This window comes from Diabrotica undecimpunctata, chromosome 4, assembly GCF_040954645.1.
Source record: "Diabrotica undecimpunctata isolate CICGRU chromosome 4, icDiaUnde3, whole genome shotgun sequence".
NCBI lineage: Eukaryota > Metazoa > Arthropoda > Insecta > Coleoptera > Chrysomelidae > Diabrotica > Diabrotica undecimpunctata.
This window is the reverse complement of record NC_092806.1, coordinates 121,190,284-121,216,932: the sequence shown is the minus strand read 5'-3', so window position 1 is coordinate 121,216,932 and position 26,649 is coordinate 121,190,284. Positions and strand designations below refer to the sequence as shown.

The 26,649-nt window shown below is 31.7% G+C and overlaps 2 protein-coding genes across 2 annotated transcripts; one reads left to right on the top strand and one right to left on the bottom strand.

The window, feature by feature from the left end:
- Nucleotides 1-1,606: 1,606 nt before the first annotated feature.
- On the bottom strand, nucleotides 1,607-4,854 carry LOC140438933 (uncharacterized). The gene is made up of 7 exons (XM_072528567.1): nucleotides 4,631-4,854; nucleotides 4,416-4,538; nucleotides 3,336-4,224; nucleotides 2,988-3,260; nucleotides 2,860-2,932; nucleotides 2,139-2,808; nucleotides 1,607-2,010 (listed from the first exon to the last, which is right to left on the bottom strand). Exons 1-7 carry the CDS (start codon nucleotides 4,707-4,709, stop codon nucleotides 1,607-1,609), a joined length of 2,511 nt encoding a protein of 836 aa, XP_072384668.1. The 5' UTR covers nucleotides 4,710-4,854.
- Nucleotides 4,855-8,053: 3,199 nt separating this feature from the next.
- LOC140439943 (uncharacterized) lies at nucleotides 8,054-26,172 on the top strand. The gene is made up of 2 exons (XM_072530132.1): nucleotides 8,054-8,580; nucleotides 20,358-26,172. The coding sequence occupies exons 1-2, from the start codon at nucleotides 8,367-8,369 to the stop codon at nucleotides 21,344-21,346; spliced, it is 1,203 nt and encodes a 400-aa protein (XP_072386233.1). The 5' UTR covers nucleotides 8,054-8,366; the 3' UTR covers nucleotides 21,347-26,172.
- The last annotated feature ends 477 nt before the right edge of the window (nucleotides 26,173-26,649 follow it).

The window sequence follows — 26,649 nt, the reverse complement described above, 5'->3', positions numbered from 1 at the left end:
ATGGGATTAGGCCACAATTTATTGGTTGTAATGAAAATCACATTTTTTAACTAACCAAAGTTTGACAAAACCAAGTTTTGAAATCGTTCTCAAAATATCTATAGAAATTTTGAACAACCTAAGAAAACGACCAAGGATGGACCAAGGTTATTTTTATTGGTTATGGGTAGGTTAGGAGAAACAAAAATGTCTTAAAAATCTTAAAATCATCTGCGTAATGGTGCATAGCGCATCTCGCATGGTAAAGGTAAAAATTTAAGGTGGGATCCCTAGATCCTTATGTACAATGTGTATCAAGTGCGATGTTGGTTTATGTTTAGAATGTTTTATGAAATTTCACACAAATACTTAATTCAGATAATTTTTTGTGTATACCCTGGAACGCCTACAGGGCCCATATGGTGACAGCATGTTTTTTGTATATTTTGAAATAAAAATTTATTTTTTTCCAAACGTAGGTTAATTTTACACCTTTCTTTATGAAAGTTCAAAACAAAAATCGTAAATTCAAATTTTTTTTCTCGGCGTTAATGGGTTAAATTGTTTTAATATAGTTTAAGTGTTATGGGGATTGCCCAATGCTTACAAACAGCACCTAGATTAGATTTTAATTGTAGCTTCATCATTTTGTATAATGTTTATTACTAAGTGTTGTTTACATGTACATGTATTTTCCAAAAAAATATTAGTTGAATAATCAAATATTTATTGCGAATTATATATACCCTAGAAAAAGGATGTAACTGCATTTTTTTAATGAGATTTCTCTTTGGTTTTTCTCAATACATATTTACTATTAAGTCACATTATGTATTTATCAGGCAACTTTTGCATTTTATATAAATTGTTGTTGGATATTTTTCAGCTCTTGGAGAAATTTTGTTACAAGTCACTTGAATTTTGTTTATACTATATTTAACTATATTTGAATTAGTTTGGTATATTTGGTCTTTTAAAATCAATAAACAAAATTATGACTATTGATACTTTCAACAATTGTTTATCTAATAATTTCAAAGACTGGTACAATATGGGGCCATTTTCTAACTTCGAATTGTATTTTCTGTTACTGATGACATACGTCATTAAAATTAAATTAAAAGTTTAATTCAACAAAGAAAATAAATATATTCATAATATATTCATCCATAGAGTCTTTATATACAGTAAGTGTCTACATATGCAGTCTTTTCTGTGAATGTGTTAAAAAATGAAATTTGGACTGATATCTTCAGAACTTAAAAATTACATGAAGTTACTAAGTACCCTTTTATACATGAACATGAAACTTTTGTTAAAGTTGAAATAAAAACACACTTTAGACTTCTTAAAATTTTATTAAAACAGATATGTACAAATTTATCCATTTCCACACCACAGTATTCTTTTGAGAACTGCTGTAGGATAAATGGCGCGTTAACTTTTTTATTATAGTGGGAAGTTTTGCCAGTAGCCCTATTATACCCACTGATTTTAAAAAGTATACCTATAGATCACAAGAAATGTTTTCTGTATATATATATATATATATATATATATATATATATATATATATATATATATATATATATATAGGCATCCATAATTATACCTACCTATATAATTGTCAATTTGGGTGTATTAATTGCATCGCTAAACTATCAATTTCATCAGCTGATGGTACTGAAAGTATTTTCTTCTTTTTCAGAACTTTCTTAGTTTTAAATAATCGTCTCTGAGGTTCTATATTTTTGTTACCTGGAGTAGTCATCGGAAGTGGGAATGATTTGCGCTGAGCTTGATTATTTCGAATTGCTTCTAAGGTTGGTTGTATAGGAGCAACTATTGTTTTAATGGCCTCAATTTCCTCCAGTGTTTTTGTGTTAAAAATAAGTTCCTGGATAGTTTGGGCAAGTTTTTTTTGTTCTTCAAAAACAACTTGTGATTCCTTTTTTTTGGTGCTCAGTGCCATAACAAGGTTTGTAGTTTCTTCTGATTGGTCAACTTCATTTACATCAATGATCATTTTATCTAAAAAGTGTCCTTACTATGTTATATGAATATGAGATTAGGTAAGTACAAAATGTTATTACAAAAAAAATAAGGTTTATTCTGCACTATTGTAAAAAAAAACGTAATAAAATTGTAAGTTTACCCACCTGATAAAACTTCTTTGACTTCTTCTTTGCAAATATTTGTTGGGTTTTGCTTTATAAACTTGCATACTAAGTGAATATGTTTACACATATTCCACTTAATACTACAGTCTACACATGTACATGTATAACGGTGAATACACACACCACATTCACTACATTCAAGCTTGCATGTACATTCTGACTGTAACTCTTCCACAACATAAATTTCATTACTTGAAGCTGATGGCACTATCCAACCAACATCTATTGCATCAACTTTACTTATATCCAGCATTTCACTTGTTTTATGTCTTTGTCTTAATTCAGATAATTTAGTGCACACTTTCCCTTTATGAACTATGATAAGTCTTTCAAAAATTTTGTCTCGCACAAACTTTAATATTGCACTGATGGCTTTGTCTAATCTTTTAACATATTTTCCATTAAGATATATGTGTTTAATGGTCCTATGCATCCTCTCTATATGCATGTTAGTATTAAGACCATCAAAGAGTCTAAAGCAATATGCCCAATGTTCTGCTTTATTTACATAATGTTGTTGAAAATAGTCAGCAAATTCCACAGATTCTGGGCTTCCTTGGCAAAACACCAAAAATTTTTGAATTAAGATATTAAAAGTGGCTATATCTCTTTCTTGCAATAACATTCTAAGCATTTGGTAAATGAGAATCTAAAAAATACGTGTTTTAAGTCATATTTAAGCACATTTAAGTATCTTTACCTTTTTTTCCTTATTAAGGACTTTTTGTAAATTTTTTCGCCAAGCCCTATCTACATGCCAAGAGCAATAAAGTCTAAAAGTAATATTAAAAACTTAATAAAAATTCTAAAACTACAAATTAAGTATACCTAAATTCAGCAGGATGCATCACTTGTAACCAAGCATTATAATAGGCTTCAGCCATATCTGACATGAAGACTCGAGGCTTAATTTTTTTCCCAATTTGTTGTTCAACACATGAAAAAAAGATTTTCATTATTTCAGCATCATTCCTATTAGAAATTAGAAATGCACTTGGATAGCCTTCTCTGAGATTATCAAGTACAAGTATTGTATGAAGCTCAAATCCATATCCATTTAGCCCATGGGTTCCATCCATACAAATACAATCATCACCAAACCTTAAAAAATAAATTATAAAGATGTAGGTAGAAGTACAGTTTACAAATATGTCAAGATACTTAAAAAAAACAAACCTTAATAATAATTCCTTTTGTCCTTCAGTCATTATCATTAGCAAAAAATCTTCTTGCTTCAGTTGAGGGTACTCATTGGATAAACATTCTTGTGGCTTATAAAATAGAATGGATCCACTTACTTGAAGCTCATTTACCCAAGCATCAACGCTAATGGCATCATTTGCATGACGAATAGCAGATCTGTTTAGGTTAAATGCTTTTTCAATATTGTACAGGTCTTTGTTTGTAAGTAAATGGGTTCGCTCCAGTTGACAGTTAGTAACTGAATCCCGTACTTCATCTAATATAGACTGCAATGGTATTTTTGCAGCTATTTTGGATGCAATATTTTGACGATCTGATGTTGACAGAAAAAGATGCCCCATATCTTCTTGTAATTTATGTCCAACATGAGTATTACAAAATTGTACTCTACATTTAGTAGCCTCAACTGTCACACACATTTCAGCAGGGCAATACCCATTTATTTTGTTACTCCCTTGTGTTTTAAGAGATCTAATATTTTCCCCTCTTGTTCTAATATTTCCTGATCTATGGCATGTATATTTTATTTTTTTGCAGTTTATACTCTTCTTAAAACCATGCATATTTACAAATGAGGAGAAAGTTTGCTTTTCAGTAGTCATTTTCCACTCCTGAAATTTATCGAATGTTTGAAATATAAGTGTTTCACTAGCAACAGTCAAGGAATGTTCTGTTTGGTAATGGGTAATCAGATATTTTGAGGATGGTCCTGTAAATTGACACAATGGACACTTTAGTTCCTTTTTCATTACTGCATGCTGTGATCTTTGGTGGATAATTAATTTTTTAAACATGTCAAACTCAGCATTACATTGTTTGCAATTAAATTTTTTCTTAGCAGGAACTAAGTCTTGCAATTTCTCTAAAAATTAAACAAAATAAGTAAGTAAGTAGGACAGGTAGATAATAAGGTAGTTTAATGGCCTGACACACTGCAACCTTTACAGATCTATTGGGAACTGTTTAGCCTGTCTCTGTCTTGGCATATTTCTCCACCACTCAAGAGACTTGTAATTAAGTAGGAGTATATAGCAAAAAAAATTTGTATTCTACCTGTATGTTTTTGTTGTATATGCATTCTTAAACTACCAAGCTTTACAAATGTAGCCCTACATTCTTCGCATATAAAAGTCCCATGTCCACCTTTAACCTTTGGCGCCAATATATCAATTTTTTCTAAAAGAATATATAACTTGTAAAAACTTTACTGTCTAATTATGTCAGGTTTGGCCCTGTGTTCTTACCAAGAAAAGAAATTTGGTACTTACCTGGATGCTTTCTTTTTACATGCGCCCTTAAATTGGACGCTTTGGAAAAGCTCACGTTGCATTCAGCACAATGTACCATTTTGCAGAGTTCAAAATCCCAATGTCCAATTCCTTATATTAATAAATAATATGAAAAACAACAAAAAACTGAAATCTCTAAAGACCTACTCCAAAAATAAATGAATTTAAATTTGACATTTGACACAAAAAATTCGCACAGAAAATCTTGACACCAAATCCTTAAAGTGCGCTTGCGCGAAGCTTTCCGGCAATATTACTGGGCCCCTGATTCTCATTCATTTCGATTGTAGTTAAAACTGGGGATATTTACTTTATCATTTTGACACTGCTGAAAATTTGGGTTGGCCCTGTTGTTTATTGGCTGCACTACGCTTGTTGAATGAATGTTTGTTTTGTTTACGTTACGTGAACGTCTTTTTTTTCTTGTTTGAGTTGTTAAATCATAAATATTGGCCATTCTCAATTATATTTTGAATTGAAAGAAAAGATGACAAGAAAAAAAAAGGCGATGTGGGAGATCCTTAAGTTATAACCACTAAGATTTGACTTAGTGGTTATATTCTAATATATTTTTAAATTTACTGCAGCTTAGTAATACTAACCCTAAACATTTTGGGTATCCTAGAGGCATAAACACCTTCTTCCAAATATGGTTCTAATACCCTTATTAAATAATTTGCAGCTTGTTTATTAAGCCGGAATTGCTGCCTAAATTGAGCATCACTTAGTGAAAAAGAATTTTGAGTATCCCGTAACATTCTTCTTATCCTCCGTTATGAACGTCGGATATCTAACCTCTCTAATTCCTCCAAAACTAGCAAATGTCCGTAAAACACAGCCATATTGATACTTTTTGCCTCAGTTTTCCTTGCAAGGATCAAAACACCGCCTACTTAAACTGAACCTAAGTTCACTTCTCCCAGTCCAGTCAGTCATGTCAGATTAATTTCGACTCGAAATGAAATTTCAACCACTTTCTTGTGGTTGAAATTAATTTCGATAAGTCGAAAACTAGTGACGTCGTTTGGTTAGTTCAGCTGAAATCCACAAGGTTCGCAAAGTCGCATTTCGACGTCGCCATATTAATTTCGACATGTTTTGAGTCGAAATCTCAATTAGAATCAGGACCCTGGGGTGTACCTAGATCCTTGTAAATCACAGTCTCGGAGCTATACATAGACATAATAAAAATTCTTATTATGTCTATGGCACCGTAAAGTCCGCTTTACATTTACTAGTACTCGGATCCGAGTTACTCTACTCGGAGTGCAACGCAACTCGGAAGTAAGTAAACGTCTACTCGGAGCCTCTTGTCACTCGGATCCGAGCTCGGATTGAAGTTGAAGTTGATTGAAGTTCTGCAGATCAAATGGATCAATTTATCGATCTTTACCGTTCTTTGTCTATGGAATGTGAAACTGAAGGAGTATCAGGGCATTATCAAAAGAAATAAGGCGCACGAGACTATTGCGGATATCATGACCATTACCACAGACCAAGTCAAGAAAAAGATCAACAACATAAGATCCACGTACTTACAAGAAAAGAAAAAAGTGGTATTTTTACAATATTATGATATTGTTTAGCCACACAATTGCCACTGTCAACAAAAAATCTTTACAAAGTGAATAAGGTGCATAATTCAGACGAATTATTATTTATATTTTGAAAACTGATACTTTTTCATGTTAATTTACTATTTTAGTTGGGAATGAGCCACAAAATTGACATATTGCACATTATAATAAATAGACAGGTACACTGCATACTATAGTAGCACCAGGAAAGGTGTCTTCATTTTTTTTCTCTTTTAAATAATGATACATTTCCAGAATACTTTATAGTGCCTTCCAAGTATTCTGTTAAATGTAGACATTCCATTCCTAACTTCTCGTGTACGTCTTCATAATAGATTTCAGCAACTTCTTTGCAACTGTGTCTCAACTATTCGAAATTTGGAGTTTTCAAGCCACGGCGTTGACTAATGTTCCTATATGAACTTAATTGCAATAATCGCTGTTTTAGATTAACACCCAGGATATCACTTATGGTTATGGGATAAAGGTTTTTATATTTCACATATATTTTCTCCGTGCCTAGATAACCGATTCGGTTAACATTTAGTAATCAAGTAAAGACTAGGGGACCCCAATCGAGTCTCTGGGCTCATGTACAGTGGAAAGAAGGGGTCGATTATATAAAACTTTACATATTTACAAAAAATACTTTACTTTCTCTTTCTTTCAAACTTATAAGAAATAAACTTATTGTCGAAGATGACACTCTTGTTAAGTAGTCTAATGACTTATAGCTATCCCCAGTGGCAAGAAATCTCAAAGATACTGTAAATTTTAACTCAGAACTTACACTACTTCGTAAGTCAGTATTTTGTTTATCGATGTATGGACGAACCTTAAATTAAAATAATTTTAAACATAAATACCTATTTTAAAGTGCTAAAACTTACCTTCTGTTGTAACACCATAAATACGTCGTATTCCATACGCATAAAAATTTTAAACTCCTTTCCATCTTGCGTTAGTAAAGTTGTGAGCAAACTTTCTTCAATCCCAAATATGTAACGCTCTTGTAAATGTTGTTTCACCCAAATGCTTCTCTTTTTCTTAATTTTTTTTGTCTTTATTTTTCTCCTTTAAAATGTTTAATAACAGTAATGCAACAGCAGCTCGTTTCTTTCTTGATGGCGCCATTTTTAAATTCTCTTTGAAACTACTCTGATCGCTCGGATTTAATGTAAACGATCGGAGTTCATTCAAGATTTACGACGTCAGAACCCCACAGCGTTGCCAAAACATCAGAATAGTTAGTAAGTGAGGAATTTTTAAAATGTCAACTATTTGTCAAACTATTATATTAACAGTAAATACACTTACAAGTTTGTAGTTTGTATTTGTAGTTTTAAGACTACTGCAACACACTAAAATCCATTAGAAAACATTTTAATACAAAATTATTTATTCTAAATTTTAAACTCACCTCTTTTAGGGCTTTAATAGTAAAAACGTCCCGTCATTATTTCTTGGTCAAAATAATCTATCTTATATGAAAGCTTATCAGCTTTCTACAGACTATTTATTTATTTTGGCATATCACAATACACAACAATAATTAGTTTTTAAAGCTATTAATCTAAATTTATAAATACAAAACTTCCAATATAATGATGATTTTATTTTTCTGATTATTATACCATGTTGACGCCTATGAAAGATAGAGCAGTTCCGTATGGGTTTCGTATTATTAGCTGTGTTAGGAAAATTTGAACTCTAAGGTTGACGTTCTGGAAATTTTAAATATAAGTGACTTCAATTTATATAAATTGTGACGTGCAAGCATTTTTATATGAAAAATGCTATAGTTCGTTATCGATTTATGGGGATGTGTATATGGCAACTATTCAGATTGTGACCAGAGAACAATCGAATACATGTGTGTTCGGTTATTCTATGTTGTGACTATTAACTACTGTAATGGTGTAATCTTAGATGTCTTATTCATAGCAGAGAATAACCTCGGTTATTCTCTGTTCATAGTACATAAAAATCTTATTAGCCCTAGAAACACTAGAAAAGTGGAAGTTGTTGTCTATACTGTGGTGGAAGCATACGTAACCTTTTTTTATATGCTTTGTTACTAGCCTTAAGCCACAGTTTAATGCTAAAAGAAATTGGCACATAAAATCAAATTTAAAGTTATGGAACTAAAACAAGAAGCTAGTGAGAAAACTTGCAAAATAGAAATAGATAATGACACATGTGTTCGATCTTTGGATACCTTTAACATTGAAATTAAGGAGGAACCCAAGATAGAAACTGAAACTTTAGATGAATTCCCGGTGAACACTAAAGTAGAACAGGATGAATATAAATTTACACTATTTGAAGAAAAACAAACAACAAATGAAGAAGGTAAGTAAATGAAACTGATTAATGCAATATTATAAGGAATAAATTGTATATTGTGGAAGTTTATTATTAACTATAACAATTAGAGAATACAGATAATAAAAAAAATTGTGGTAGATTTCAAATGGTAATTGAATTAATGATAGGGTATTAATTTGGACAGGTATCTTCAACATAAATGTAGTGTGTCAGATTTTTTGAAGAATTTTTTCTCTAATCGTGTTTATGTAGTGCTATTTTATTTTTGTGAATTTAAAAATCCAGTACCTTAGTAGGATGTTGATATATTGAAACTAACATGTTGAGTTGTGCTGTGGCTGCTTGTAAAAATAAAAACAAAAGGACTATAGGTACAGAAAACAAAGATTTGTCAAGAGATTGCATAAAAATTGTTCATAGACCTTTCCAGACTGTAGTCTCTAAGATTGGGACATTTTTCACATTTAGGCCCATGTCCGATTTGCATATACCCTAATCTGTGTTTGCCTATGATGACCTGAAACATAATAAAATGCAGATAAGAGAATGAAGGTGGATGTCACTACAATTTTAGGAAACTAGATGCTGCTATTGAAAAGAAAGCTTGGAGCTAAAATCCTCAAGATACAAGTAGGCTAGGTAGACCCTGAGGTAGTAACAGGAGGAAGACCACTGACAAGGAAGCAAAAAACATTTGGAGAAGTTGGGGCTAGCTGGGAATACAGACAAAATGCAGATTTCAAGAACAGAACATTTGACTTATGTAGATCAATGTTGCCAAAACTCTCTGCAAGCACTGTCTAGATATAGGTAACTTAATTTCACTAATGAGCAGATACATATAGTTGAATACAGAATAATGCATTATAAATACTTGTTTCTTTAATAGACATATATAGGAGTATGTAATTATTATAGCTCTGATAAAAATTTATTTATTTTCAACAGTGTGCTGCCCAATAAGATTAACAATGTTTACAATATATTTCAATATACTTATTTAAAAGAAATTTTCAATGTATACCTATCTAAAGAATATTCAATATACAGTTGCGGTACATTGGATAGTTTACACCCTTGCGTATCTAGTAGCTGATTTTTTTAATTTTTACCTATGCAAAGGCACATTTTATGTCAAAGTGATGTTAATTACCAGTGGAGGACCCAGAATAGGTTGATTAAAATTAAAAAGCCAAAATTAAATCTATTTTACAAAATGTAACAAAATGGAAATTAAAGAAAGAAGTTTTTGCTGTTCTTCAAGTTTAGCAATTGCTCTTGTTTTTTTGCAGCATTCAAATGTATTCTAGGCATTTTAGACGAATTTAATTTTTCGATACATGCAAAATTTTTGACAAGCACTTTGACATTTAGCAAATCTGTATGACACTACGATTTTACAGAATTACAATGTAAAAATTAAGGTGTAAATTATTCAGTGACCAAGGCTGTACCTATATGTGTGCTAATTAAAAATACAATAAAACAAAGTAAAATATAAACATCACAAACTTAATCATGTAATTTAGTTTTATCAAAATGATTACCTATTAAAAAACTTACTAAAAATAGTTAAATTTTACTATTTGACATTATATGTTTATTAACAATTTAGATAAGATTGAACTAAAACATAAAAACAACTACAACTTTTATTTCATTTGCATTTAAATAATAACAAAAATTACTTACATAAAAAATTTTCTTTGTATATAACATGCATTCCCCTTAAGAGCGTCATCGCAAAATTTCGGGCCAATGCTTTTTTGCATTAATTTTTTTCGAATCCTGAGAAAACTAACAAATCTTTTTGAAAAATTTAAACGCAGAATGAAATATTACATTATTACCAAGGGCCGAAAGTCCCTTAAAATAAACAAAAAGTTTTTTAAACTGAGATATTTGAAATTAAAGATGACACTAAATTTTCTCTTCTTTTTCACCCCTGTAACTTATTAAAATAAACATTATAGAAGTTTTTGGAGACTTTCGGCCCTCAATAATGTATTATTTCATTCTGCGTTTAAATTTTTCAAAAATACTTATTAGTTTTTTCAGAATTCGAAAAAAATGAATGCATTTAAAAAGCATTGGCCCGAAATTTTGCGCCTACGCTCTGAAAACGGATGTTATATTATTTGAAATTTTTCCTACTATCTAATTTTCCCTTTTTGCCGAACCATCACATACATACTTTTTGGATTTGGCACTTTGTGTCTGCCGATTTTCACACTATCAAATGATTTACTCACTGCATATTAACATCATCCACATCTTCTCAATCATCGCTATTACTTTTAATTGTCATAATTATTACCGCAGCATCAATATCATCCATCAACCTGTCAATTACTCAAAATTATTGCTCTTCCTTAATAACAAGTTTACAATAGGTTTTCCAGTTGTCCACTGTTACTACACCAAATGCATTTCTTATTAATTGTTCCATTGATGCAGTCTTAAACTGTGTTGTGTGAGGCAATACATCTTTTGACTCCATACCTTTTCAATTGGATTCAACTCACAATGGTATTGAGGTAATCTTAGAATGGCAACATTTTTCTCTTTGCACATCTCATCGATTATATATTTTATGTATTCTTCTATGAATGTGTTTACAACTTCCATGAGCTCTGATTTTAAACAATCTTCTTCGAAAAAGATATCTTTCTCCATCAACCATGTCTTAATTTGATCTATATTAAATTCTTTTGTCAGAATCACTTCTTCTCTCCTCGAATGGCACAAGGCATTGTCCATCACCACAAATATTTTCTCTGAAATAATAGGAAGCAGCCTTTCCTTAATCCATTGTTCAAATGTAAGACCATATCATGATAGTCCGCTGAGTTTTTTTTAGCTAAAAACCAAAAAGCAGCAAATTCCACAAATCCCAATTCACTAACTGCATGTACTGTAATAAATCTGGGGTCTCATTGTGTAGGCTGCTTTAGATCTGTTGAAAACTGCTTAACAAATGCATCCCTGGCTGAAGTCACTGAGAGGTCCTTCCATTCTTTGGAAACATTATGCCCGACATTCACCCAAGTTTCATCCAAATAAATGATGGTGTATCTATGGGAACGAAATTTTTTTATCTCACGCTAATACTGATGCCTCTATTTCAGAATATCGGGCCGTTCCATCACGGTTCACTTTACTTGTCGTTTGCAAAACACAAAGTTTATTTCATTTCAAGTATTTTCCACATTGTTGTGCATGACATGTTTGCTAAATTTTTGTCTTTTTTAACCAGTGCACACACTTTATTCAATGTCGGCGGTAAATTTTTATAGAAAAAAACTATACACGATGGCGTGGAGACGCGTATGAACTTTCTGCTGTTCACTCTACTTTTGGTACATTTTCTTGTTTTTTTTACAGGCCTTAGTTCTCCTTCCGCGGCTTCTTTGCGTATTTTAGAAATAGTACTAGAATCTACTCTCGTCATAGCACTTACTGTATCGAGTAAACTTCTAACACTTTCACTACTCTTTAAATTTAGATGATAATTAAATACGATGTTTAAGACTTGGCTTAAGTTTTGAATTATTATTTTCAATGAACATTAAACTGTGAAGTTAGAATAACTGCTAAACAGCCACAAAGCCTTGTTATCATTATAGGTACGAGGTATGAATATAATTACTTTGTAATGACCATGATTCTAATGGCATGTTGCGAAAAACAATTAACCTGTCTTTAATATAATTTAAATAATATAAAATAAAATTATCTTTTGTAAATAATATTTATGTAATTAAAATTATTTTCCCTACTGTGGAAAAGAACATACAAATACAACCCTGAATCGTGCTTGTGTTCGTCGTGACATCGGCAGGTTTATATCGCTATCGCCGTATCGCCCATAAGACGCTGGTTTCTCTGAACACCCGAGAGCGGCGACGGACAACGGCTGTCGTGTATATTTGAATGCTACGCCACAGTATTAATAAATAATTCTTTAGCAATATACTGTGGCTACACCTAAAAGATTATGCACTTGGTTTCTCGGACACGCCAGCGTTCACGGCTAGCGTCGACGGTTGGCGTCTACCCGCTGCGTGTGGTTGATTCATATGGTTTCGAAGCATTGCAGCGGGTGGACGTTATGACGAATGAAAAAAAAAAATGAAAAAAGAACAAGATGAATTATTGTTAATTGAATTGGAGTGAAGCCATTCAATTTTGTATGATGCCGCTCATGTTAATTATAAACATAATAATTTAAAACATAAATTTTGGGAGATTGTTCAAATACTTAAAATTCCGGGTAAGTGTTTTTTTATGTTATGTTACAAAAAATATATAAGTATGTATATTACATAGGTATACATAAAAATAATATAATAATTTTTAATTATAACAATTATACAACGTGAAACTGCCAAGTGACCCTTCCAGATGATGAACACAAATAATCCTTTAATTCGTTTCTTAAATGCATTGCTGCTACAACAGCAGTTCCACCAATCCTTTTCAAAGAAATTAAATTATTGGGAACGCCGTTATTGGTAGTGATTACCCATTACGGGTGATAACCCATTATGACCCGAGTTATTTTTTTTATAATTTATTAAAGAAACTAATATATTTTTATTAAAAATGTGTAATAATAGACAAATTAACAATTTTTTAACCCAAAAACTTATTAACTAACAAAAAAATATATGTTAGATAAATGTAACGCTAAGTCATTACGGTACCGTAACTAAAATAAAATAAATTCTTAAGAAACACAATAAAATTTACATTATAACTAGAATGTCTTCATATGAAAAGTATAATTGCAGTCAATACACATGCCGACATCACATTTGCTACACATTGTTCGAGTACTACTGCTACACCCCTCTCCTGCACAGCGACGTCTTTTGTTGTTAGGTATAACTATTAAAAGGTGATTGTTTCCATCGTACCTTAGATTGTCTGAGATTCTATTAAGCGAGACACTAAATATCAAAGAACTGGGTATTCCTCCATGCTTTGGAGCATTTGTATATTTTTTAAGATATGACAGCAATACATCTTCTGAAATCTAATTGGGAAATCTTGGGGTAGTGGTGCTTGTAGAGTATCCAGCTGTTACTAATACTTGCATCAGCTATGTGAAAATACACTACCTTCACTTCTTTGAACGGATTCCAATTCTATATGTTGAGATGTTTTGGTCCATTAAATCCGTTCCTCACATATTGTTATATTTGGCAATGATTTGCGGTCTTAGAATTTGCACATATTTTTTTTTTCTTTTTTGCTATATCTACGCACAGTTCCCACAGGTGCAGCACCATATGCTGTAGATGCAGCAGCCTCAACGTTATTGTCTACCCACTTTATGAGAAAAATACCATGATCGCTGTCGATATATGAAGCAAAACTACCACGGTCCAACTTTTTCAATTCTTTTTTTCTCGGTAGTGGACAAGTTTTAGGAATTCTGTCATCCCTAAAGGTTCCCGTAATATTATATCCTTTTAATTTCAAGTAGTAAAATACGTTTATATTAGTGAAAAGATTATCCACATAGAAATGATAAGGATATTATTTATGTGGTATCTGCTCCAACATTTTTATCAGCGGAGTGGTAGGTTTTCCAAAGGTTTCTTCAACTGTGGTGTGTATATCTTATCGTTTACCTTGGTAAAATTCAAAATCTAGAAGATATCCATTGTAGGAATTGAGTGCCCACATCTTGAAACCAAATCTAATTGGCTTTGCTTTTATAAATTCCTTGTACCCGTGCTTGCCAAAGTATCGAATCATTGACTCATCATACGACAGGTGCTCAACGGGAACAAAATAAAGAGTTTGTCATTTGCATCTACTTTGGAGTTATCTGCGCAGTGTATAAATCGCATAATCTGAGTGAGTCTTTCCCGTCTCATGGCATTATAAACTGCTTCATTTCGCATGTCACGCTGGCTGTCCCAAAAATGTCGCTTGCTAGGTTTGCAGTCGTATCCACCCACGATTAGAATGGCAATGAAACATCGAATTTCTTCCGCCGTAATTTGAGGATCTGGACAGTTTTTAAAAATGGCATACCTTCTTGTTTCTGTTACTAACATCTGGATAATATTATCATGTAACATTTTTTCAAACAGAGCAACAGGATCTTCGATATCTTTTTTATTTATTTTTTTTTTATTATTGCTTTGCACAAAAAATGGTCGTGCATCTGACGGAACTAAATCACAATTCTCGTTCCAGTTGATTTTACTGTTAAGCTTAATTTTTTTTTGAGATTTCGTCCCTCTCTTCCTGCTTTTCAAAATTCTAATTTTTTTTTATAGTTTCTCCGTCTGTATTTTGTTCGGATGAATAAGATTGTCTAAAGTGCCTCCCTCATCCTCATTTCCAGAATCCTCATCCCTTAGTTCACTGGCATCCGGAGGATCAATGAAGATTTCATCTGCATCATCTATAGATTTCATCTGCATCTTCTTGTAGAGTTAAACCTCGTCTAGAAAGAAATAAAGAGTATTAATACTTATTTCAAGGTTGAAAAGGACACGTTCTCCAGAGAGCCCAGCGTTACATATATGTAACTCTACAATTCAAAGCTGTTTTTATCAAACATACACAAAGTATTTTATAAATTTTCACAGACAACAAAAAAGCATTATTTAACAGTGTTCTTGTAATAATATCATGCATTTAACTGTAAAAATAAGAACACTTACTCGAAACGAATGTTACTTATGCTCCATGATAGTTGCTAAATTATATCTGATTCAGCCTGCAGTTACTCACTAACGAAAACAACTATGAGCGTGGCTTTGCACATAATGCTTTTTATGTTTGTTTTGAATTCCTTACACCGCCATCTACGTGATTATAGCCAAACTGAAACTTCATTTACAGTTTTCTAAGCATCTCTGCAAGCGTTACATAAAAGTAACACTAGGTCATAATGGGTTAATATGAATGTTTTCGGTTTTGTCATCTATTAACATGTTATGCAAACAGCAAGAAGCAAGTATTATGTTATCAATTGTGATTGGTTAAAGCATTATTGGCGTATGGAATACTCGAAAAGTTTTTGCTAGCATTCCAAATGCACTTTCGATTGTTCTTCGGACCCTTCTCAACCAGTAGATATATTGTCGTTTTTCTGTATCCATTTCACTTTGAGCTTTAGGATATCGTTTCATAAGGCGAGGTAACAAGTTGAACCGTCCGTCTAATAGTAAAAAATGTGGAACAAAGATGTTTGATCCGGGCAATTTTGTTTAATTCGAAACGGGAAATGTCCCATTTTCAATCTTCAATTTTGATTTAGAAAAAATACCACTATCTCCCTCCTTTTTATAGGATCCAATATCAACATAGAGAAATTTACAATTTGCATCTACTAAGGATAACAAAACAATGGAAAAAAACTGTTTGTAATTGTAGAATAAGGATCCACTGTTCGATGGACATTGTATATGACAATGTTTTCCGTCTAAAGCCCCACAGCAATTGGGAAAACTCCATTTATCTAAAAAATATTTGACAACAACTTCCAATTTGCTTTTTGTTAATTATGGTAAACGTAGAGGTTTCATGTGTTTATAAATCGCTTTTAATATGTTTTCCATAATTTTTGATATGTGACAATGAGAGATGCGAAATTGAAATGCTTGTGATCAAAGACTTTCTGCAGTGGTCAAAAATCTGTAAAAAAAACTATATTTAGAAAATAATCCATTATTTATTTCAAATCATAATACTATACAGATATATCTTTAGTTGCAGATGTCAAAAAAAGATGGAAGCCTATTAGGGACCACTACATGAAAAAAAAAAGTACAGACACTGGCACAGGTCAGACAAGAAACCAATATACATGGGAGTATATGTCCCAATTTGACAATTATTACACAAGTTCAGTTACAGAGAAGTACTGTAACTAATGAAGAAGAAGCAATCGTGGAACTTCCTGTAGATTTAAATACTAATTTAAATGAACCAGAGATTGGAGAAGGTACACCGGAGACGCAAGACATTGTAGAGGAGTCTCAAAAAAGTACAGAGGCAATCAAAAAAATTCTCATACTACTCGATTAAATAGTCAACAATCTTTCACTCCCTCGAGAAAAAAGGATCTCATGAAAATACTTTAGTCAATATTTTGCAAAAGAGACAGCAACAGTTGTTTGAAAAATTTTAACGCATACAGAAATTGTACCACAAAAATCTGCTATTGACAAATTTTTCGAGTCCATGGCTGTTTCAAACTTTCCACATCTTATTGCTGAAACTAGGTTACAAGTTTGTAAAATAGTAACAGAGGTGGAGCTGAAAATGCATAATGAACAGTGGCGTACTACTGCGACAGCATCAACTTCGTCAGAAACAGCAATGCAGTCAAGTGACTCATGCCATAGTGGGTTATTTACGCAGATTTAGTTTTTAAGTGATTGTACTTAAGACTATGTAAATATCTGTTTTAATTTTAACTGTAATTTTACTTTTTTACGTAAAATAAAGTTTTATCGCTCGACTTGAATATATGACAACAAAAAAATTTAAAAACACTATATTGACAATATTTTAAAAAATACTCAATGGACGTTTTGATAATCAGTTTAGCCACTGTCAGTGTAGTGGTTTTAAATATTTTATCGTGAAATTAATACTAAAATTCCAATTAACAATTTGATCTTATATATTGCTAAAAAATAACTTCCTCAATGTTACTGCTAACTTTTAAGACGGTGAAATAGGTTGTGGATATCTATTTGCTTATTTTACTAAAAGGTCACGTTTCTACTAAATTTAGCACTGTTTTATGCTGTTTTTGGGATAGCCGAAAATATTGTATAAATTTTTCATTACAACATTTAAGATGCGTATGAATTAAGTTACTAAATGTCCTTTCATTCTCTCTATTTTTAAATATATTGTGAGCCTGTCTTCTTTTCTTTAAAGTTCTAATTATTAGTTCTTCATCTTAGCCTTCTTCGAGTAAGATTTTCATCGACATTTTTTTCATTGTTCAAAGTCCTTTGTATTTTTAATCTAAGCTAATAATCGACGTCTATACCTATTAATATTTACGAGCAAACTGACTACGTCGTCTACTACTGAAACGTCGTCGGTCGCGGCTTACGTGTGTTCAGCGAAACCAGCGCCTAAGAAATACATAGATCTATCTAAGTAACGTTCCGTTCTTAACGTGAAACGCTCTATAGCAGCGATACTCAAACTCTAACTCAGTCCAAAAATTTAGTGAGAAGGATGGTTCTGCATAGCTACAACAAGTGAATCGATATCAGGATCAAATGTGCTTAGTTTGATTCGTAAATTTGGATCAAGATTAAGCCTACTGCGAAATTTATTTTTCACTTATAGCATAGCATAAATCCAGTTTCACACAGGTAGGTGGTCGTAAAAGGAAGTAAAAATAACAATGGCTTTTTTGATAAGGTTGGATATTCATTTTTAATATTCAGCCAGAATTCGGTTAATTCTAATTTTGAAAACTCTATTTTCAAACCCCCATCACAAGATAGTTCAATTAAAGACTTTTTTTCATCCTGTTGTAATGTTTCAGGATTGCTATCCAAAATAAATGGTTATCGTATCCAAAAATACTGAGCATTCTGTTTCTTTTGATACGACTCTTCGTCTTCGTCAAAATATTCTTTAAAACTATCAATTAGCATTTGACAATGCTGTTTTATGTTAAAAATAAGATCATCTTTAATCTTTATTTCATGCTCAACCACAAAATTTTCTAAATTGGTAAACGACTGCAAGTCTTTGTTTGAAACACTATTTTTCATCATACATTTCTTGATAAAAGCATTTATTTTTTCGTTTACAGAAAATCGATTATGTGATTTACCTTGTAAGCTTAAGTATAGGTCATTTCCATTTTCATCCATTTCTATAGGGTTCAAATCTGGATGGTATGGCGGAAATTTTAAAGAGACATGGCCACATTCTTGCAGCACTTTTTGTCAAATTTATATTGAATATGATCTTGTTTGTATCGTTTGATGCTTTCATATAATTGCGGTTTTAACATTGACGTTAAAAATGGTAAATTTTTTTCTGTCAACCAAGATATCATATCCATTTTTTTAGAATTACTGGTGGGTGCTTTATTAATTTGTACATTATATATTATCAGTAACAACAACAGATCCAACAGGCAAATTGGGGATTAACAGTTCTTTCACCCATTCTTCATAATTTTCTGAATTCATATCATCATGATAATCTCCTGTCTTAGCTCCTGACTTAAAAATCAAAAGGGCATTCTGTATGAAACCCATCTCCCCACCACCATGTACGATAACCAACCTACTTCCTTTTTAAATGTTTTTGAACAATCCTTTGCTACTGTCATCTATCCAGCTATTTGGCGTAGTGTGTCCTGCATGTACATAGGTTTCATCAACATTATACAATTGACTTACCTTCGTTTGTGTAATATTTAATTTTGTCCAAATATTTAATGCGTAGAGCACGAATATTATTCCGTTCAATTAATAAACGTCGATTATCTTTCGTTTTCTTCCATTTAAATCCCAAATCTTTCACAATTCTGTAGAGAGAACTCACACTTCCAGGCCACTCGTACAACTGCTCTTCAAGCTTTTTCTGCAAAAGCTTTAATGATACACGACAACGTTCAGTCTCATGAAAACGATGAATGGTATTTCTAATGAATTGTTTGTCATACTCCCTCAAGTCTGTCACGGTTGCTTTCCTTTTAGCAAGTGTTGTAGCTGGAAGTTTTAGTGTATTTGACTCTGCGTTTGTTAACATACTCGCTTGTTGAATGATCCTTTCTATTGTAAGTAAAGATACTTCAGTAGCTTCACTCACACGTTGTTTAATACTGGTTCTATTATCTTCGGAGAATAGTATTTGCATTATTTAAATACATTGTAAACTATTTCTTTGGATTCTGGTGTCAATCTGATCTGTTTACTCGTACTACACTTAACGATCTCCATTCTACAAAATAGTTATAATACGCGTGTTAGCACCTTTCATGTTGAGACTCGACAACATAATGAGACTAAATTACGAACTCGTTTGAAATCCAGTGACTAGAAATTCTCGGAAATAATTCTTATCAGTTCGTTGTATTTCCTTAACGAGTCGTTAAGGAGTCATTAATAATGACTTTATAATTACGGTTTTAAGGTTACTGATACTAAATTAGAAATTAACTTTTACCAAACTTTATAGAGTATCAATTATTAAAGATGTTATTATAACAAACAAAAAGTTTGGTATCTATAAAACAATCTGTGTACAGTCAAACCCCCATTTATTATTTAAGTGAGTAGTAATAATTTTGTAATTAGTGCGATTTCAAATAATTTAATTTGTTTAATATTGCAACGCCACTGCATGGGTCTGGTCATAGATATTCTATTGTCTGCGCGATTAACTATTCCGTGGAAGGGCTCACCACTCGATTTAAAATAAGCTGTACCGTTTTCCATCAGTTTCAATAGATTTTACACATCTTTTTTTCTCACAATATGCATAATTAGGTGACGTAATGCATAATTACTTAAATAATTGAAGGAAGTTTATTCCTATAAATGTAATTTCAGACAAATATTTTACAATACATAGAAGTGTACTTTTTAAGATACCAAAAAAAAACAGTAGTAGACATTGAGTGTTACCAATTATCATTAAGTGGTAAGAATAATATCTAATGGAGGAATAAACTCAGAAAGGTCAATTTGGGCTACAGTTTTTAACTTTATTTATTATATTCCTTTATTTCTACAATAATTTTTCTGTTCCAGTAAAATGTTTATAGTTGGTTTGTATTTTAGGTTGTCCTCAGGAGGAGAACAAAATGAAAATTATGGAAACATTACATTCATCTGATACAGGAAAATATACAGGCCAACATGCTAAAGTAAAAATATTAAATAAAAATATGAAAGTTGAGACTGAACAAACACCTTACAAATGTGAAATTTGTTGCAAGCAGTTTACTCAGAAAAGATACTTGAAGCAACACTTGCTCCTACATACCAGAGATAAACCCAAGTGTGAAATTTGTTTTAAGCAATTTTCTCGAAAAGATTATTTAACTGAGCACATGAAAGTTCACACTGGAGAAAAACCTCATGAGTGCAAACTTTGCTTAAAGCAGTTTGCTACTAAAAGTTATTTGAAAACACATTTGAGGACACACACTGGTGAAAAACTTCACAAGTGTGATACTTGTTTAAAGCAGTTTATTACTACAAGTGACTTAAAAAGACATTTGAAAATACACACTGGGGAAAAACGTCACAAGTGTGAAATTTGTTTTAAATACTTTAGTGAAGCAAGTAGTTTGAAAACACATTTGAGAGGGCACACAGGAGAAAAACCTTACAACTGTGAAATTTGTTTGAAGCAGTTTAGAGAAGCAGATTATTTGAAAACACATTTGAGAGTGCACACTGGAGAAAAACCTTACAAGTGTGAAATTTGTTTAAAGCGATTTGCTACTAAAAGTCAGTCGAAAAAGCATTTGAATACACACACTGATGAAAAACCTTACACGTGTGAGATTTGTTTAAAGTCGTTTGCTACAACAAGTCATTTAAAAACACATTCGGGAATGCATAGTGAAGAAAAACCTTACAAGTGTGAAATTTGTATTAAGCAGTTTACTACTAAAAGTCATTTGAATAGACATTTAAGACTGCATACTCGAGAAACGACTTACAAGTGTGAAATTTGTTTAAAATTGTTTTCTATTAAAATTCATTTGACAAGTCATTTGACAACACACAGTGGTGAAAAATCATTTGAAAAACAAGTGTAAAATTTGTTTTAAACAGCCTATTACTAAAAGTAATTTGAAAAGGCATTTCATAATTCACACTGGAGAAAAACTTCATGAGTGTGAGATCTGTTTTAAATAGTTTGGTAAAGCAGGTCATTTAAAAATACATTTCAGAGTGCACACAGGAGAAAAACCTTACAAGTGTGAAATTTGTTTAAAGCAGTATATTTCTGCAAATGTTCCTTTCCACTTCAACCTTACTTTTCTCTTCCCCTTCATACAGCGGCGGCCGGCTAGGTGAAGTATTCTATTAATTATTTTAATTAATTCAAAAATTAAAAAGACAACTAGCTATATGAGCTGTACTTGACGGTCAGGTCCTGAGCTGTGTCACCCGCCTTGTATGATTCAACCAAAGTTAGTTGAATGTTCGTTTTAAATGCCGGAGCCGTTTGCACAAACATAGCTCATTGTCTATTAATACATTTCTGTGTTTTTTTCGGATATTATGTGTTTTGCTGGATTTCTTTTGGACAAAAATAATTTTAGACAGACATGAATCCAAAATGACTTGGTGTGTATAATAGAGACTCCGTTTAGGCATCGAAAAAATGAAGAGAAAAAGGATGTTCTTTTACATGGTCGAACAACTAGTATTTTAAACATGGGATTAAAAAAAAAAGTAAAAAAATCGGGCAAGTCATATAACATTAGTTTTAAGTCTTCTTGGTTTACATAATTCAATTGGCTGTGTAGTAGCACAATGTTACAAAAATTATATTGCTGGCCGTGTTTACTTTTTTCAAATAAACATTCTCTGTGGAATAGAGACGGTTTTATAGATTTTTTAAATATTAATAGATCGTTGCATAAGCATGCAGATTCTGGAGAGCATTTAAAAAACCAATTAATGTTTAGAAATTTCGAACAAAACCAAAATACAATTGCCGATGCATTAAAACGAAACGCAAGATTATATAAATTAAATTTTAATGAAAATGTTTGACTAAACAGGATTTGTTTTCGGACAGTTATTGACGCAGTTTTTTACCTCAGCAAACAAGAGTTGCCTGTTAGGGTACATGATGAGAAAAGTGACTCAAGTAACAGGGGTAATTTTAATGAATTATTAAATTTGTTAATTGTTCAAAGCCTTATTAAAACTAAAAATCATTACGAAAACATGAAAAATGTTTTTAGTGGAGAATCAACCACAATTTAAAATTAATTAATTGAGTGCATTTCTCCAACTGACATTAAAAACAGTTCATTTTTCCCTCCAAATTGATGATACTACGGACATAACACATACGTCGCAATCTTCAATAATATTAAGACGCGTAAATTCTCAAGGATTATTAATTGAAAGGTTTATCAGATTTTACGATTAAGTGCCGCTAGAACAGCTGAGCATTTGTTCACTATGGCTGCGACAGTTTTAGATCCTTTGGAATACTGGCATAAGGTTGTAGGGCAATGTTACGATGGAGTCAGGGTGTGATGCCAGGACACCAAAGTGGACTTCAACAAAAAATTAAATCAAATGCCCACACGCAATTTTTGTACATTGTCTAGCCTGTCGACTTAATCTACAGAGCTTTAGAAAATATCAAAATGTCGAGTTTTTGCAACTGTTACCGAAATCCCATCGTTTTTTCATGGTTCAGCAAAACGATCGTACGCTCTCGTATCTACATCAGTTAGGCGTATGCCAATAATTAAAGAGACATGATGGTCGTGAAATTCGAAATTAATCAGTGTAATTATTGAAGACTGGCAAAAATTCAAATGCCGCGTGTATAAGACAGAGAAACAAGATCTAGGCACACATTTTTGCTGGTTTTAATTCTCATTGTACAAATGAGCGCTCGCCCCGCTATAGAGGTTTTTGAGAATATGAATTCTGAAAAGTCAGACCGCAAATCAGTTCAGCTGTTTAGGCTTTTAGGAGATTTAAATGATTTTGAGTTTACTTAGAATTAATTAAAACTCCAAAAAGATAAGTTCAAAACTTTTTCGGACCAACCAGTCCATCTTTAGTGAGCTTTGTAGTACTTGCAAAATAACCTCAAAACCAAACAGTGGTTCAGTGTTGCCAACCGGACGGAAATTTCCCTTTTTGCGGGAATTTTTTACACAAAAGGAAAAAGTTAACTTAAAAGGGAATATTTACTTCAGTGCAAATTGTAAAATATTTTTTTAAAAAATTAAAAGAATATTTGAAAGAATTAAACATATCTTCACCCCCTGGTAGTAATTGAAATGTTCTTATTTCGGTATTCTTAATCATAACAAAACATCATTGGGTAATCATAACTCTCAAGAATCTCAAGCACTTAGTGTCAAAAATTAAAATAGATGATGGCTGGGTAATCTATTTCACAGCCAGATCACTATACTTTTATATAAATATTATGATCTAAATAGGCACATATTCCCCAAACCAAAATATAATAAAACTTAATGAATGCCGATGTAAGCACTTATCCCAATAATTTCGTCTTTATTTATTAGGTACTTAAATAAAATTTCAAGTATGGTTGTGTGAATACATATTGTAGTGGAAGTGGAAAACCCACTGAAATTATCTTATTTGGTACTTTCTGCTTTCTGTATAAAGTGTTACTTCTTAATAATTATTTGAGTTTAGAGCAAGGTATAAGTATAAAAATAAAATGAGTGACAATAATAACAGTAATGTATTTAGTGATAGTGAGGCCGATAGTAGTCATGAAACAAAAAAAATTAAAATATCCAAATCTAAAGAAAAAACATTTAATGTTAAGTGGTTAGAAGATCCTTTTTTTAAAATGTGGCTTAAGGCTTTGCCACACAATAATAAAAAATGTTTGTGCAAAGTGTATAATGCAGAAATTTTATGTGGCAAAAGTGAACTGCAAAAACATGCTGCAGGTAAGAAACATTTAAAAAATATGACTGCTATTAAATCTAGTTCAAGTATTTCCTCATTTTTAACAACTGGTAATACTTCTTTAAAACACCAAAATGCCGTGAAAGGCGCCGAAACAAGATTAAGTGTCTTTTTTGCTGAACATAACGTGGCTACTCATATAGTTGATCACTTGACGCCACTACTTGCAGATATTTTTCCAGACTCAAAAATCTGTCAAGATGTACAACTAGGAAGGACAAAATGTACAGAAATAATAAATAATGTAGTTGGAAGTTACGAAACAAATTTACTTGTCAGGGATTTACGTGATGCGTCTTTTTCGGTGCTTGTTGATGAGACCATAGACATTAGTTCAAAAAAATTTATGTGCATTTTAGTTCGCTATACAAAACAATCTAAAGTAGTGACACAACTTCTAGAGCTGGTCCAACTTAATGCTGCTGATTGTAGTGCGGTTCAACTGTTTAAAGATTTTAAAAACTGTTTTATTAAATACGAAATTCCTATAACAAATATAGTTGGTGTGGCTTCGGATGGAGCAAATGTGATGATAGGAAAAAACAATTCTTTCTTTTCGCATTTAAAAAGTGAAATTCCAGACGTCATATTAATGCGCTGCATTTGCCATTCCTCAGCTCTTGTTGCCAGCAGTGGGTGTGCAGAACTACCATCTTCGGTAGAAAATTTAATTAGGAGTATATCAACGTATATTTCTGGAAGCGCAAAAAGATGTGCCATCCTACAAGAAATTCAAGAGTTTATGCAATTGTAAACAACAAAAATTTTTCATTTATCTTCAACACGTTGGCTTAGTCGTCATGCCTGCATTTCAAGAATTTTAGATAATTGGGAAGCTATCAAACAATTTTTTACTTTGGCTGTTTTTGAAGATAAATTAAAGTCAGCAGAAGATATTTTGAATGAAATGCAAGACATGCGTTCTAAAGCTTATTTACTATTCCTTAAGTATGCTTTAAATTTTTTAAACAATTTTAATGCTCTATTACAGTCAAGAAAGCTATTAATTCATAAGCTGTTTGATTCGTCAGAAAAATTATTTAAACAAATTTGTAGTAATTTTTTAAAACCAGAAGTTTAAGCTGCTAATTGTAATCTTAGCCAAATCAATATAAAGCATCCTCATAATTTATTACAGTTGGAAAATATAAATTTGGGTATTGAATGTCAAGAATTCATTGGTAACATACCTCAAACTGAAAAAAATGATTTTTTAAAAATATGTTTACAATTTTATATCACTGTTGCAACGCAGATACAATCAAGGTTACCACTTAATGATAATTTTTTTAGAAATTTACAATTTTTAGATCCACAAGTTGCATTTAATTTTAATAACCGCAATAAATTTAATGTAGGTATAAAAGAAGTGGCAAAAATTTATCCTAATCGCATTAATGCTACACAATTAAGTGTCGAGTGGCAAAATTTGCCAAATACTTTTAATGAAATTGAAATTTTAGAATTAAAAAATATGCCAATTGAAGAAATGTGGCGGCTTAAAATAATTGAAACCAAAAATTTTAACGACGAATTCTTATTTCCTAATTTAAAACATATAATTAATATTGTACTTTCTTTACCTCATTCTAACGCTGAGGCTGAAAGAATATTTTCAATAGTTTCAGACATAAAATCAAAAAAACGTAACCGCATAGGTGCTAACCATTTAAATGCAATGTGTGTGCTACGAAGTAGCTTACAAAATTGCAATATAAACTGTACCAAGTACACAGTTCATGACGAGCATTTAAAATTGCATAGTAAAAAAATGTATGATTTTAAAAATAAATAAAATTAAAATTGTTAATAGGCTAGAACTTTGACGTGTTTTTCAAATTTTGTTAAAAGATTTATGTTTTTAGGTTATACTCTTTATACTTTTTTAAGAAGGTTTATTTTTCTTTAATAAATATATTGTTTTGCAAATTTACACATTCTTATATTTCTGTTATAAAACCCATTTTGTAAACGGGAGGGAATTTTTTCATAAAAGTGGGAATTTTTAAGATAAGTTGAGGGGAAAAGCTTGTAAGAAGGTTGGCAACACTGCAGTGGTTGGGTTTACATGGATTAAACCATACTTGTGCTAATTATAGGTTGGTACAATAGTGTAGACTAGCTACAGTGTACTTATGACTTATGTAAAAGTAAACGACCAATATTAATTGTAAGCAAGACAAGGTGGTTGTAATATGTTATCCTAAATAATAAAGAAATACTCCATTAATAATATACTTATTTTGTCATTTATAAATTAATTATTAAAAAGGTTATGGGCCCAGCTGAGTCCTTGACAGATAAGTAAAGTATAAATCAAGAAAACGTGATTACATTGGAAGATGAAGATGTTTACGGGTCAACAATTTCCTATTCTCGCAGGAGAGAATCTTAATAGTTGGAAGTTTCG